This window comes from Pseudorca crassidens, chromosome 18, assembly GCF_039906515.1.
Source record: "Pseudorca crassidens isolate mPseCra1 chromosome 18, mPseCra1.hap1, whole genome shotgun sequence".
NCBI lineage: Eukaryota > Metazoa > Chordata > Mammalia > Artiodactyla > Delphinidae > Pseudorca > Pseudorca crassidens.
The window spans coordinates 15,528,533-15,540,871 of NC_090313.1; the positions used below are offsets into that span (position 1 = coordinate 15,528,533).

Consider the following 12,339-nt stretch of genomic DNA (forward strand, 5'->3'; position numbering starts at 1 on the left):
TTTTATTTAAAGCTAATTCTGTTTCGGTACAGACAGTATATTGCTTTAAATTTAGGCTGGACAATATGAAATGACAGATGTTCAACTGATTTGGGCTTATAAAGCAGCAATTTCGTAGGGTTCAATCTGATATCTTGCTTACTAGTCTGTGGTTGTATTGTATTTTCTTTCTGAAAATATTGAGGGACAAGCATCTCGAGTATTGTTAAAGTGAAACAGTGTGGTATTTATGGAAATAGAGGGACTCCCTTGAAGCACGTGACACTTTGTTTGGACTTTCTCTTCTAATGGTATTTTCTAACTTTCTGACAAAATTAGAATGAACTAGTAATGCTTCTTACACTGTTCCACACTTTTACAATATTTTAAACACACTTTTTTCCTTCTTTCGCTTTTATTTCTGATATAAACTTGAATTGGATCTGTGCATTTTGTGTAGAGTTAATCTCATCGGGGGCAATGGCAGTTGTTCTGATTTGCTAGGGGAGAGCTAAGGGGAGCCGTTGGGTGAAGGTTTAATTTTCTGTGGGTGCTCCTAACAAAGCAGCTTAAGGAAGGAGAGGAGAGGCTGTTTGGTTTAGCTTTGTTCAAAGGGGATGTCTCTGCTGCTGGAGAGTAACGGGTGTCAGCTGTATTCTGCCACCTGATAACTGTCTGCTGTGTGGGGTGCAGTGCAAGCTGGAAGGGAATGCTTAGCTCAGTGATTCCTAAACTGCTGCACAATGGATTCATGAAAATTTAAAAACAACACTGATACCCAGGCCCTCTCCGCAGGCATTCCATTTTAATTGGTATGGGGGGGATTTTATTTTATTTTATTTTTCGCATGCAGCACGTGGGATCTTAGTTCCCTGACCAGGGATCGAATCCGTGCCCCCTCAGTGGAAGCGCCGAGTATTAGCCACTGGACCGCCAGGGACGTCCTTTTTTTTTTTTCTCTTTTTTTTTTTGTATGGGGGGAATTTAAAAAGATGCCAGGTAATAGCCATAGGCCTCAAGTGCATGTTCAGCTTAATTCTTTTTCTTCTGTCTAATAACCAAGACCTTCCAGTACATAGGGTTATCATGTGGGCTGCAAGTTTAACCTTTCTCAGTGGAGATACCCTTTCGAAATTGCAGCTGTAGACCTGAAGGGTGGTGGCTGTTCTATAGGCCTCCTGTGTCTCAGATTCCGCGCTGGGAATCTCGTGTGCACCGAGCGATCAGGTGTTGAGCCAGGTGCACAGGTACTTTGTAGAAGACATTGTGGCAGGTCGGATAGGGTAGAAGACTGTGAGTGTGGACTCTGAGAACAGCCAGACCTGAGATCCAATCCTGACTTGGCTGTTTGCTAAACTGTGAGTGAACTCACTTCTCAGGGCCTCAGTTTCCTGAGTTGAAACGTTGGAGTAGAGAATATCTGCTTCATGGGGTTTTTTGAGCATTGGATAAAGTAACTCCTGCAAAGCACTTTTTACAGAAGTCATTTATTAAATTTAGGAGGGTGGGCGTCATACGCATAACAAGACTCTGTAGTTTGACTGCTTTTGTATGAAGCCCAGTTTTCCTCTTTGTAGATGTTTGCCTTAGGCAAACTGCTCTAAGCCTTAATTTCCTCGTTTGTAACAGTACCCATGGGTGTCCCTTTTCTCAAAGATCAGTCTTGTACTGCCAGTTATCCAGTGCCTACCAATGTGGTTGCAGTGGAAGTGGGGCTATTCCACTATCAGCTACTCAGCCATTCATCAGTACAGCAGTCTCTCCACTGCATTTTTTTGTTTGTTTTTTTTTTTGGGGGGGGGAGGGGGACGCGGGCCTCTCACTGTTGTGGCCCCTCCCGTTGCGGAGCACAGGCTCCGGACGCGCAGGCTCAGCGGCCATGGCTCACGGGCCCAGCTGCTCCACAGCATGTGGGATCTTCCCGGACCGGGCCACGAACCCGTGTCCCCTGCATCGGCAGGCGGACTCTCAACCACTGCGCCACCAGGGAAGCCCTGAGCATGCATGGAAGATATTAGGCAGATTTTGGCTTCTCCCCTCAAAGCGGAGATTAATGGCTTTAGATTATGCAATCATGAAAGTAGGTGTGACAGCATTACTAAGCACCTCTGGGCAACAATATGGGAAAAATACAGCAATGTTCTGCTTTAGGTGAGCTAAACATATTCTCACCCTAGTTGCCTGTTCGAGTAATACCCAGTGTACCTAGAAACTGCATTGTCTGACAAGCTCAACTCTGGGGGGTAGGGCCGTGAACCAGGAAGTAAGCCAGAAGTGCAGAATAAGTGACACAGTGCCTGTTTTCTGTTCTGAAAGTCCTTTAGGTTCCTACTCAGAGCCTGTTTACTCTGACTCACTTACAGTATTACGAAGCCATATCCTAGTTGAGAAACAGCAGTAGTTAATGGTGAGATAGTCTCTTGAAGGGATAGCCTGATGGCAAAGGGACAGGATAGAATGACAATGTATGAAAACCCCAAAAAGCATGGCCATTTCGGGCACTTCGCAGGAGGGAGGAGCGTCTCCACACTGAGGATCATTGGCCTCGGAAGAGAGTCATGTTAGTGATGAGGAATCTTCGTCATGAGGATGATGAAGTACAGCTCCCATCTTCTGTTTTAAAGGACTATTGGAGAACGGTTTGGGGAGCGTTTCTGTTAAAATGAAGATTGGATTCTTAAAGGGATAATGCTTTTCACCAGTCTAGAAAACTCAATTCTGTGGAAAGAACATACTTTTCTCCTCTGCTCCTTTGATGGTTATATTTATCTGCCCACACTTGGGTTTTGTGTTTCACGAAGTCTGCTGATTTAAAATAATTGAGGAAAGACACACTGTTTATTTTTCAAATGAATGACTAATATTTCTTGCATTTCTTTTTTAAAAAGTTGCACAAAATCGATGTTTTGGCCTAGATTATAGAGTTCTCTTATGACCCCATATGTAATTTAGCACCCCCCACCTCCCATGCCGTAGGAACCCACCATAAATGGATCCTTGCTTGGGTGGAATTCACACTTCACAATTCATAATATTGTTCTTAAAGGCCATGCGGATTCTAGTATAATCAGTAATTAGATATTCGGATTGTTTTCTAGTTTTTATGTATTAACAAACAGCAGTGCAATGAACCTGATTAAAGCTAAACCTTTGGAGACATCCTTAATTTCTCAGGGTGTATACATTTTAAGCCTTCTGATATGCCAGATTTCCTTCTAGAGTTAACTGTACGTTCTCTTTAGTGAAACGAGATGGCCCTACATCCTTGCCAAACGTGGATGTCACATTTTGAGTTTCTTTGAATTTGAGTATTTGCGAATTTTCATTAGCCTTTTGTGTGTTTTGTAGTGAATTTCCTGTACATGTTCTTTGCCCTTTAAATAAATTGGTAGGCTTTTATAATATAATTCTTATGTATATTTAGGTGTTCTTGATTTATTAAAGATTAATAGCTTACTAACTAATTTAGTGTCTGACATACATGGTGCAAATTTGATTCCAGTTTTTTGCCTTTTATTCTCATGGTGGAACTATTTTCTTTCACAAGGAAAACAGATTTAACCAAATAGTATCCCCTTGTAAAATGTCAACTTAAAGGAAAATAGAACCAAAACATTAGCATTTATTTGTATGTTTTTCTCTACACTGGATGTGACGTGTTTTTAACTATAACATATACATTTTATTAGAACTGAACTTTAATTTTATACATTAATGAGGAGCAGTGTGTGGACTGAAAAAAAAAAGCACAACCTAGAAGTTGAAAGTTATATTTTATTTAGCGGACTCTGTCAGGACCTCAAGCCCTGGAGACAGGATGCTCGCATCGCTCTGAGGGACTACTCTGAAGAGCAAGGGGGTGCAGGGGGCGAGGCAGGATACAAAGGGGTTTTTGCAACAAGGACTGGGTAGTCAGAACATCAAAAGATTACTGTTCATTAAAGAAAACCAGACATCTCAAGGTAATGAAATTAGCTTTTTTCTGTGTATAGCAAGATGCAAGTCTGGGCTCATTGAAATCGTTCCTTTGATGTGCACCCCAGCTATCTGGGGCCAATATCCTGTGCTTTCTCATCCTTAGTCTCCTCAGGGTGCACGACAGGGGTGGCTGCAGCAGTTGACTGCCTCATGACCAACCAGCATTCTGTTTCCATCCCGAGTTCCCTCAGGGGACCGGCAGTAATGTGGCAGCTTGGTGGCTGCAACATCCTTTGTTTAATGACTTGGCAGGTAACATTTCTCTCCTTCAAAAGTTGTAACTTTGCTTCATTCAAAACAAAAACAAAAACCAAGTAACTGAGTGCCCATTCTTTGTCAGGTATGAATACTTTCAGTTTATTTTCTGATGTGCAAAATAGGAAAAAATTCTTACAAATAAGGTTGTTTTCTATTCAGTGTCTGGCTTGTAGTATGTGCTGAATAAATGGTAGCTGTTTTTATGATCATGATGACATAAATGAGTATGATGTCTGTGCACTCAACTAGCTGATAGCTCTTGAGGGCAATAGACATGTAATTGATTACCCATATTATTTCCCTTGTGATATTTTATTTGTTTCCAATATTAACATTGGAAATATGTTAATTTCCAAATAGTTGGGCTTTTTAGATAAGATATAAATTATTGATTTCTAATTTAATTCTTGTCATCAGAGAGCAGTCTGAGTACCATTTTTATATTTAGAAATTTATTGAGATTTATTTTATGGCCCCAGCATATGGTCTTGGTGAATTTACAATGCGTACTTGAAAAAAACCTGTCCTGTAATTGTTGGGTGTGGTGTTCCATAAATGTCCATTAGATTAAGTTGGTTACTTGTTATTCAAATCTTCTGTATTGTTACTGATTTTTTGGGGGGGATGGTGTCTACTTGTTACATTTACTGAGAAGAAGGATGTTAAAAACTCCTGCTATGATTGTGGGGTTTTCTGATTTTTCTCCATAGTTCTGTTGCTGTCTCATATACGTTGCAGCTCGGTAATTAGATCCATACACATTTAGGAGTGGTGAATTGACTATCCTATCATTATGAAATGTCCTTCTTAATCTCTGGTGGTTTAATTCCTTGACTCAAAAATCAACTTTGATAATAATATAACCTCACATGATTTCTTGCGCCTACTGTTTGCATGCCACATCTTTTTCCATCCTTTTACTTTAAAAAGTGTATCTCACATATACAACAAGCTGGATCTTTCTTTTATTAATCCATTGTGAGTGTGGCAGTCTCTGGCTTTTAACTGGAGTGTTAGTATGTTTGCTTTTAGTGTAAATATTGATGTGATGGGGCTTAAGCCTTTTACTTACTGTTTATTTCCTATTTGTTTCATCTTCCTTTTTTTTGGGTGGCAGGGCTCCATTCCTGACTTATTTCAGTCAATCAGATATTTTTTAGTATTCCATTTTGATTCCTTTGTTTGCTTTTTAGCAGTATCTCGTAGTTTTAATCTTGCTTTAGTGATTAAAATAGGCATCTTATTATTACAGTCTTTTTTTGCATGTTAGTATTGGATTACTTTACATAAAATGTAAGAAACATATAGGAGTAACATCCTATCCCTTGTACTATTGTTATCTATTTTACATCTACATACATGGTACGGTGTTACCATTATTTTGCTTTTAAGCAGCCGTTTGTTTCACAAAGAAATGGAAAGGAATAACGCAATCTCTTATATTTACCTGTATCTTTGTCATTTTGGTTTCTCTATTTTTCTAGAACTGAATTTCCATCTGGTACTATTTCCCTTTAGCTTGAAGAATATCCGTTATAATTTCTTAAAGGTCAGGTTGGGTGGTGAGAAAGTCTCTGAGACTTTGTCTGAAAATGTCTCACTTTCACCCTCATCATTTGAAGGATATTTACTTTTGTTGGTTATAGAATTTGGGGTTGACAGTTATTCTTTTCTTTCAGCACTCTGTAAATTTTGTTCCACTATCTCCTCCTCCTTTTAAACTGAGGTATAATCGATATACAGCATATTAGTTTCAGATATTCAGCAAAATGATTCAGTATTTTTGTGTGTGAGTATATATATATATATATATATAGTGTATAGCATGTATGAGTATATGTGCGTGTGTGTATAGAAACGATCACCACAGTAAGCCTAGTTAACATCTATCACCGTACATAGTTACAGAATTGAGTTTGTTAAGTCAGCTATTAGTTGTATTATTTTTCTTCTGTATGTAATGCAGTTGTTTTTCGTGGGCTGCTTTCAAGACTGTTACTTTCTGGTTTTCAGCATTTTGACTGTGATGTGCCCAAGCATAGGTCTCTTTGTTTTGATCCTTTCTGGGGTTTGCTAAGATTCTTAGGTATCTAAATTAATATTTTCTACCAAACTTGGAAAAATTTCAACCATTATTCCCTCAAATATTTTTTCTTCCCTATTTTGTCATCTTCTCCCAGGACTCCAATTACATGTGTGTTTCATTGCTTGTATGCTCCCATTGAACCCTTAGGCTTTCTTTTCTTCAATCAATCTTGCTCTCGTTCTCTGTTTTCTGTTTGTTCTTCAGGTTGTAAACTTAAAGAAAGGTTTAATGAATCTGGGCACAGAGCAATGGAAATTATCTGATATTAAAGTTATCTAGTGAATTTTTCATATTGTACTTTTTAGTTCTAGAATTTCTGTTTACTTCTTTTTGATAGTGTCCATCTCTCTTCTGAAATTACCTATCCAGAGAATTCCCTGGTTATCCAGTGGTTAAGACTCTGTGCTTCCACTGCCGGGGGCCTGGGTTTGATCCCTGGTTGGGGAGCTAAGATCCCACAAGCTGTGTGGCGAGGCCAAAAACAAAAAAAAAACAAAAAAAATTACCTATCCATTCACTTGTTATAACCATATTTTCCTTTAATTCCTTGAACATAATTATAATAGTTGTTTAATAGTTCTTGTCTGCTAATTCCAAAATCTGGATCATCTCAGGGTCTATTTCTAATGCTTGTATTTTTTTCCTCTTGATTATGGGTCAAATGTTCTTGCTTCTTTGCAGGTCTAATAATTGTCTTATTATGTTGGGTGTTATGAAGTTTACATTATAGGAAGTCTGGATTAAAGGGTATTTGTTCTGATAGGGAATTCCTGGTAGATTGGTCTTGTTAGGATTGGCTTATTCATTCTTTCTATCTTTCTGTTTGTCTTGTCTGTCTATCTGGGGCAATTATTTTCATTTTGAACTTAGTCCAAGTGCATGGCTCTACAGCGTAAGGCATGGCCTTCCTGGCAGCTAAGTGAATGTCTGAGGCGCTTAAGAAGAACTCCTTCTTCTAGGTAGGCAGAAACTCTAGTCTCCTGGCATTGGCGTGACCTCACAGAGGCTTCATGGAGTCTGACCCTGCGCATGGACAGTGAAGTTCTGGCAAAGTCCCTTTGGTAAATCCCCACAAGATATTCTGGGTCTACCCTCTGCTATTCCTCCCAAATTCCAGCCATTTCTGCAACTTAGAACAGTCATCTCTTCCTCTTCAGTTCAGTGAAACTTTAGTTCTGCTTGGGCAGAAGATACCCCCAGGCAGAAAGGCAGGCCAGTAGTCCCAGGCTCTCTTCTCTAGGCTTACAGTTCAGCCTTGCTTGTCATTCAGTGCCTGAAAACAGCTGCTTCCTATATTTTGTCCACCTTTGCAGTTTTACAGTGGTGGGCGAGTCCAGCACCAATTATTCTTTCATGGTTGGAAACAGAAATCTGGTAGTTGGCTTGTAAGCTGTGTCTTCTCATTAATAATATTACTGTCACTTCATGTCCTGTTTTTTATCCTGTGTGGAATATGACTGATTTTCTTTTGACAGATCCTTGATTTCTCTGTTGGCTGCAGTGTTTTGTTTTTTTGTTTTGTTCGTTTGTTTGTTTTTAGAATTTAAAACATATTTTAGGGCTTCCCTGGTGGCGCAGTGGTTGAGAGTCCGCCTGCCGAGGCAGGGGGCGCGGGTTCGTGCCCCGGTCCGGGAAGATCCCACATGCCGCGGAGTGGCTGGGCCCGTGAGCCATGGACGCTGAGCCTGCGCGTCCGGAGCCTGTGCTCCGCAACGGGAGAGGCCACAACAGTGAGAGGCCCGCGTACCGCAAAACAAACAAACAAACAAACAAAAAAACCGTATTTTAATGAGAACACTTTCTCACCATCTTTAAATAGAAATGACTTGCCCTTTTTACTCTGGAGCTGCGAGGCCATCAGGACTTGCTCACTTCCTGGTCCGTGGGGTCCTGAAGCCGCCCCACCACCAGCTCTGCAGCGCTCCTGAGACACGCGCTGGACACGTCCTCCTCTGTTGGGAGACCTTGTGGCAGCTTCAGGGGCTTGACTCTTATCGGATGTTTAACCACTTTCAGTTTTGCTTTCACCGAAGGGGCATTCTTGTGAACTTGAAGGGTATGTGCTTTTTGTAACCCAAGCACCTTTATTACATCTTTCTCCCAACGTGGACGCCTCTTTGTACTTTATATTCTGGCAACAATATGCAGTTTATGAGGTCGCTGTGGATCCCCACCATGTTTTTCATGATCTTCAGGTGAAGGCTGGAAGACTTTATCTGGAATTCTTGACTTCGCAAATTTGTGATGAATCCAATCTGTACAAACGAGGGGCTGCACACCTTTTGTCACCGTCTGTAGTCTGCCTGGGGGCCTCTGAACTATTGAGCGCAAAATCCCTGCCATGAGTGTGGTGACTGCTCTCCTTTAGGGGCAGCAGTTCCTGAATGTCTTTCAGCCTGAAGCGCCCCACTCAGGGGAGCCAGAGTAGAGAAAGGACTTGTTTTTTGTTTTTAAATTAATTAATTAATCAATTAATTTATTTTTGGCTGTGTTGGGTCTTCGTTGCTGCGCGCAGGCTTTCTCTAGTTGCGGCGAGCAGGGGCTACTCTTTGTTGCGGTGCGCGGGCTTCTCATTGTGGTGGCTTCTCTTATTGTGGATCACAGGCTGTAGGTGCGTGGACGTCAGTAGTTGTGGTGCACAGGCTCAGTAGTTGTGGCTCGCGGGCTCTAGAGCGTAGGCTCAGTAGTTCTGGTGCACGGGCTTAGTTGCTCCGCGGCCTGTGGGATCTTTCCGGGCCAGGGCTTGAACCGTCATCCCCTGCACTGGCAGGTGGATTCCTTACTGCAGCGCCACGAGGGAAGTCCCTGGCTGCAGTGTTATATTTGATTCATGTTAACTTTTGTTCCAGAACCAGCCTTTTGGTCCATCAATTCCAATTATGTGCAGTTGTCTTGATTTTTTTTGATGATCAGTTTAAACTCAGAGTTTGGTACACCATTCTGCCTACTTTTAGTTGTTCAAATTAGGGATAAACTAGCTACTTCTTTCAAATAAGTATTTTCTTCATGAGGGATTAACATGTATTTGTATGTAAAACAGGCTTTAAACCTATTTTCAAGAGAGCTTTCAGAAGTTAAGGCACAGTATGGTTTCTTTCTTTCCTGTAGTGGCATCTCCCTCCCTCCCTCCCTCCGTCGCTCATATTTGCAAAGCATTTTTTACCTTTCAGAGTGTTTTCAGTGGCCCTTTGCTACCATTCACACATCTCTACTGCACAGTCTGGTTACCTCTTGACTGTTTCACTGACCCCTAATTCTCCTTTCTTCCAAAAATCTCCTGGCCAATCACTTCTTCAGTTTAATTTTCCTAAAGTTGAGTTTCTCTAATGTGAAGAAACATTGACCGTTCCATGTTGCCTTCCAAAGTCCTTAGCTATTTCCCAGACCACCTTTCTAGCCAGATTTTGCATTTTCCCTCCCTGGAGTCTCTGCATGGGTTCCTCTCACCCACAGTGCCCTTCCCTTCTCTCCATATACTTTATCCTTTTCGTCGTCCTAGCTCCTCCCTCACCACAGTGTCACTTGGTAGAAACCTTCACCAGTTCCCTGTGCCACCGTATTTACTGTTCACACCTGTATCACAGGTGTTGGCATATATCTTGTCCCATCTCCAAAGACAAGAAGGCATGACTATCAGTAAATGTATCTCCAGGAGCACCTGGTTTCCTCCACGTAGTAGATAACAAATCTGCCATTCACCTCTCATACGTCCCCTATGATCTTATGCTCGGTGAAGAGTTATTTCCGTTCAGAGAATGAGGAAACTGAGAATACAGTGTGGAAATGATGTCACACACAAAATTAACGATTGATTTGCAGGCAGCTCCCCTGCCTTCATCTAATACGGCCTAAAATTCCTTTAGTTGGCTTCTAAGTATGAACCTACATCCCTTTATATTTGGGGCATGTCCAGGTTCATCAAAAAAAAAAAAAAGGTGGGAGATTTTGCGTCGGCCTCTGTTTGCTGTCCTTGTGGGCATGGCTGTCGCCACATTGAGGAGTCAAAGGGTAAACATGGGTTCCTAGAGCCCTGCTGTCAGGGGTCATGCTGCTCGTCCTGACACCACTCAAGACCCCGTGAAAACGTGCTCTGTTTTGTTATGTTCTAAGAGTGACTTGGTATCACCGCAGGGATCCAACTCTCTGTTACCCTCTCTTGTTTCAGGCACTTTGCCTGAGTAACTTGGCCATGGGGAAGACCACCACAGGCCAGATAGTCAACCTGCTGTCCAACGATGTGAACAGGTTTGATCAGGTAAGCTGCCCCTGGGGGATCCTTTTCCATTCCCTGTCCTTACTGTGTTTAGCTTTTGGGGATGCCAGGTGGCCAGGATTCTTTTGAAGACATAAGACAAAGAGTTCTCTTTATTCAACTCTCATTTCTTCTGCGTGCCTATGAGATGTAACAATGTGTATTGTCCTTTAGATGAGAATTTAATTTTTCTAATAATAAATCGGCAGCAGTGTTCGTGCCCAGCGTGGTTAGCGTCTCTAAGGGTGCTCCTGGAGTGGCCCTGCTTGACAGGGGCGGACTGTGAGGAAGCCCTGAGCTCATTTGTGGGATGGACAAAACTGAACTCTTCCTGGCACTGCCGGTCCTCCTCTCCCTGGACGTCCCTGAGCATCACCTGGGGTGGATACTTGATTTCTGCTTTAGCAGGTTTAAAACCCACTGTGATCATTTCTGTTTAGGTTCCTGTCTGTTCTTTGACAGAAGATTGTTTCTAAATTGTGTCCTCACTGGTCTGGTTTTTATACATTCCTAAGAAGGCTTTGTTTTTCTTCTTTTAAGGTAACGATATTCTTGCACTTTCTGTGGGCAGGGCCACTGCAGGCTATCATAGTGACCATCCTGCTCTGGATGGAAATAGGAATATCATGTCTTGCTGGGATGGCGGTTCTAATTATTCTTCTGCCTTTGCAAAGCTGCATTGGGAAGTTGTTTTCATCACTCCGGTAAGAGAAACACTGGTGTAAAAAAGTGTTAATATGCAACTGGTAACATCCACCATCTGCTTGATGCTTTTGTTCAAAAACAAAACAAAAATGCCTTCTTTGGTCTCTTTGCACGTGCTGTAGACCCTTTAGGCTTAGCCAGTAGATGCTCCAGCCTTAAGCTGAGGTTTGATCCTGAGGCGGGAAAGGTGACAGCATTCGCTGGCTCCTCCCGGCACCGTGCCTGAACAAGCAGAGTGTTCTTAAGCGGAATGTACATTGAACAGTGTTATTTAAGCATTATTAAATAGTAATGATCTTACAGGCTCAATTCCATATGCATCTATTTTTGTTATGCTTGTTTGTTAGAGCCATTTTCAGGTGTGTATATGTTTGCATCTTGTTTTTAATTCAATGTTTCCATTAAGCCCGAGGGCAAGATCGATCTTAAGTATGTCTGTATAAAGCCCCGCATTCCTAGCAGCCTGTGTGATAGAAAAGTGGCTGGTGACGAAGAGCCTCACGCTGCTTAGTTAGACGTGAAGCAGGTCCCAGAGGGTTGGTGGTTGGTCATTGTGCAGGTTGTCAGGTGATGGAGATGTTGTGCTGTTTGAAGCTCATTGAGTTCTTGCGTGTGTGTGTGTATCTTTCCGTGTTTTTTTTTTTTTGTTTTTTTTTTTTTTTTTGGCGATACGCGGGCCTCTCACTGTTGTGGCCTCTCCCGTTGCGGAGCACAGGCTCCAGACGCGCAGGCTCAGCGGCCATGGCTCACGGGCCCAGCCGCTCCGCGGCATGTGGGATCCTCCCGGACTGGGGCACGAACCCGCGTCCCCTGCATCAGCAGGCGGACTCCCAACCACTGCGCCACCAGGGAAGCCTCGTGTGGTATTTTTTTTTTTCTCTACTTGGAATTTCGTTTCCTCTTTTTGCTTTGGAGAGATGTTCCTTATCCTTTGAGGCCCTGTTCCGATGCTACCGGGTCTCTGAAAGCCGTCTTGTTCTCCTTTCCCAGTAGAATTTACAGCCCCATCTTTTCTGCTCCCCAGCACTTTACTCCTATTTTATTACAGCACAGCCACTGTCTTCCTGTTAGAGTCGGCTGT

General features: G+C 42.3%; 1 protein-coding gene and 1 pseudogene across 7 annotated transcripts in view; one reads left to right on the forward strand and one right to left on the reverse strand.

Annotated features, from left to right (window-relative positions):
- The window catches only part of ABCC4 (ATP binding cassette subfamily C member 4 (PEL blood group)), a 213,621-nt gene that overhangs the window by 61,599 nt on the left and 139,683 nt on the right, over positions 1-12,339 (forward strand). For all 7 annotated transcript variants that reach the window (XM_067713903.1, XM_067713902.1, XM_067713904.1 and 4 more), the window contains 2 exons: positions 10,467-10,556; positions 11,094-11,257. In XM_067713903.1, the coding sequence (XP_067570004.1) occupies positions 10,467-10,556; positions 11,094-11,257 (254 nt within the window). The remainder of the gene's footprint in view (positions 1-10,466; positions 10,557-11,093; positions 11,258-12,339) is intronic.
- On the reverse strand, positions 8,090-8,659 carry LOC137211246 (large ribosomal subunit protein uL30m pseudogene; annotated as a pseudogene).